The following is a 2,653-nucleotide window of genomic DNA, read 5'->3' on the forward strand; positions in this document are numbered from 1 at the left end:
GCCCCTTCCCAAAATTACTTCAACGGAAGGTTTCCAGATGGATATGCAGAGCAAATCCATCTGGCGGAGTCAGGTTAGTAGTTCCCCAACTCTGGAACAAGCAGTTCTCCTCTGAACCAGAGGAGGGCAGCACTAATACCATCATGTTAAAGGTCCTACTTTGGCTTCTTGAAGTTAGCATATTAAGCAAAAACTAATTAATAATTCCTAACAATATATTCCAAAAGATTTACAGAATACAGGCTCTTTAAGAACCAGTTTATGTTTATGTTTTATATGGAAGAGTTTGTCTCTGCAGTCATCTAGGACTATTCTATCTAATTAATGATAAAAGAGAACTGCTTTACACGTTTACTGTATACATTATGCAGAACTCTAGATTAAATAAAAAAAGCACCGATGTATAAACATGTTTGCACATTTATTAGCAAGGGCATCGTAAAAATCAGGTTTGTCTTCAGTGATTTAAATGCAAAATGGCAAGCATAGAATGATGGAGCTCAGCAGATGGATGGACTGATGGATGGATGGAGTCTTTGCTCTATCATTTTAGGGTCCAAGGTAAAGCCCCTGCAATATAGCCTATTTTCAGCAAATATTTTAATTCCTATAAACCAGCATTAAAAAAATGCAAAACAGTAAAACCTTTTGCTCAGGTTATGATTCAGATAAAGGACAGTTACCTGTACCCGTTTCTTCTTATTAAATGTGAGCCGCCTATTGCTTGCAGTCTTAAAAATGTTGGTAAATTGCTGGTTTATTAGACCTGATTAAGTAGCAACTCCTTTCCTATCATGTTTTAAAAGATGCAGATCCTGCAAATAACTTCAAGAACCTTATATTTAAGGTCAATTAATCAAAGTGATGTATAACGTTCACATGTAAATGTTTATAAAAGTTGGTCTTTTCATTTCCGTCGCTGCTCCTTTTTGTTTTCATCAGTTTCACTCTTAACTTCTCTAAGCGTTTTTATGTGCATTGTGTCCGAAAAGAAAAAGCAGTCAGCTTCGGCGTGTTGGCCATCAGTCAATGCCACAAAAGGCAGAGCTACACAGGCACAATTGTAACTAATGGCTCAACGTTTGCTTTGATTGCACCCTGCAAAGAAAAACAACCCTTGAGGCTTGCTCGGGTGTACAGCGCACTGCGTGAACTGGTCTCAACGCTTGGCTCGCTGTGTTTGATTATTCTGAACGCCGGTGATATTAATATGTTGCCCAAGAGGAAAACAGAAGCCAGACACTCAATTGTGTGTATCAGCAAGTTTGCCCGGGAACTTAGATGCTTTACACACAAGTGTTCAAAAACTGCTCTCAGTAGACAAAGCAAAGAGAGGATTTCCTGCTCTGTGGTTCTTGCCTTGGAGGTTTTTGCCTCCTACTGCAGAGGTTCTGCTTTCATTCATTTCCTTTTTCCACTCATCTTCTTGATTTGCTGCCCCCGACTCATTTTCCCTTATGGTAGAAAACAACTGTCTAGTGGGGAAGTATTTGTTAAAAATTGATTTAGAAAGACAGCCCGGAAAGGAAAGCCACTGCTTAAGAACTTGTGGGGGAAGAAAGGTATTGCTTAGTCAACATGTTGGCATTAAATGAAAGCATGGAGATAAGTCTGTTGTGCAGATACAAATGAGTGTCTCTGACAACCTGTCCAGCTTCTAATGATGCCAGTAAGGCCCAGTAGACTCTCCTCACAGCTAGAGGACTCGTTTTAGACTTCCTGCCAAATCAACAATAATGAGATTGTGTCATCATCGCGGTTGAAGCTGTTGTGGATTAGTTCTTCAACGAACGGTTTCATGTTTCCTCTGCCTGCTTGGCTTGTCGTGGCTCAGTTGGTGTTCATCCAGAACTGACGTCTGCACCACTAATAGCCAGAATGAGCTTTAATCCATCCAATAACCTGTCACTGGTGACTGACAGCTTCCTGGCTGCAGACACATGCTCATACTTAAATATTTACTATATTTCAAACATGCACATAGAAACATGAGCATTGTCTACTGCAACATCTGCTGTGTTACAACTTGTCTTCGTTGTCTTACTTAAGAACTTTCACTAAGACATATGTTAAAAGAGCCCCCACTTTTCCCCAAACTTCTGCTTACTTACAGGCTACCGATGAGGATTCTCCTCCCAACAACTTCCTGACATATACCATCATTTCAGCGTCAGTCTTCCCTGATTACTTCCGTATCATCATGGTGGAGGGCTATGCAGGTACTGTCACCGTTACAAGCTTTTCTTTGGGTCAACCTGGTTTTAATTTCTAACTTCACTTTAAAGGAAAAGCCCATTCAGCAAGGAAAGATCAATGGATCAATATCTATACCTAAAACTAATACGTTCAATGTGATTTCATGAATTTAGCGATATTCAGTAAAAGAAATAAAAATAGTGATAGTAAGTTACTCGCAATCACATAGTCTGGGACAGGGGTCACCAATCTTTTTAAGGCTGAGGGCCACTTCAAGGGTACCGAGACGTAGGAAGGGCGACCATTACTGACCCATGAGCTGTTAGCCTAAACTTTGTTTATCAACATATTTTTATTGTTTCTGTTAATTTCGAAGTTTATTTAGACATTGTCATTTTGAAATCTCTATAAATGATTAAAAAGAAAACAGAGCAACAGAATAAAATAAAATTTCAAA

General features: G+C 39.3%; 1 protein-coding gene across 1 annotated transcript in view; it reads left to right on the top strand.

Moving 5' to 3' along the window:
• Window positions 1-2,653, top strand: part of LOC107097416 (cadherin-23-like) — a 98,947-nt gene that overhangs the window by 57,819 nt on the left and 38,475 nt on the right. Inside the window, exon 6 of the mRNA XM_015394554.1 lies at window positions 2,114-2,219. Coding sequence (XP_015250040.1) covers window positions 2,114-2,219 — 106 coding nt within the window. The remainder of the gene's footprint in view (window positions 1-2,113; window positions 2,220-2,653) is intronic.

This window comes from Cyprinodon variegatus, unplaced genomic scaffold, assembly GCF_000732505.1.
Source record: "Cyprinodon variegatus isolate N-32 unplaced genomic scaffold, C_variegatus-1.0 Scaffold694, whole genome shotgun sequence".
In the NCBI taxonomy this organism is placed as follows: Eukaryota; Metazoa; Chordata; class Actinopteri; order Cyprinodontiformes; family Cyprinodontidae; genus Cyprinodon; species Cyprinodon variegatus.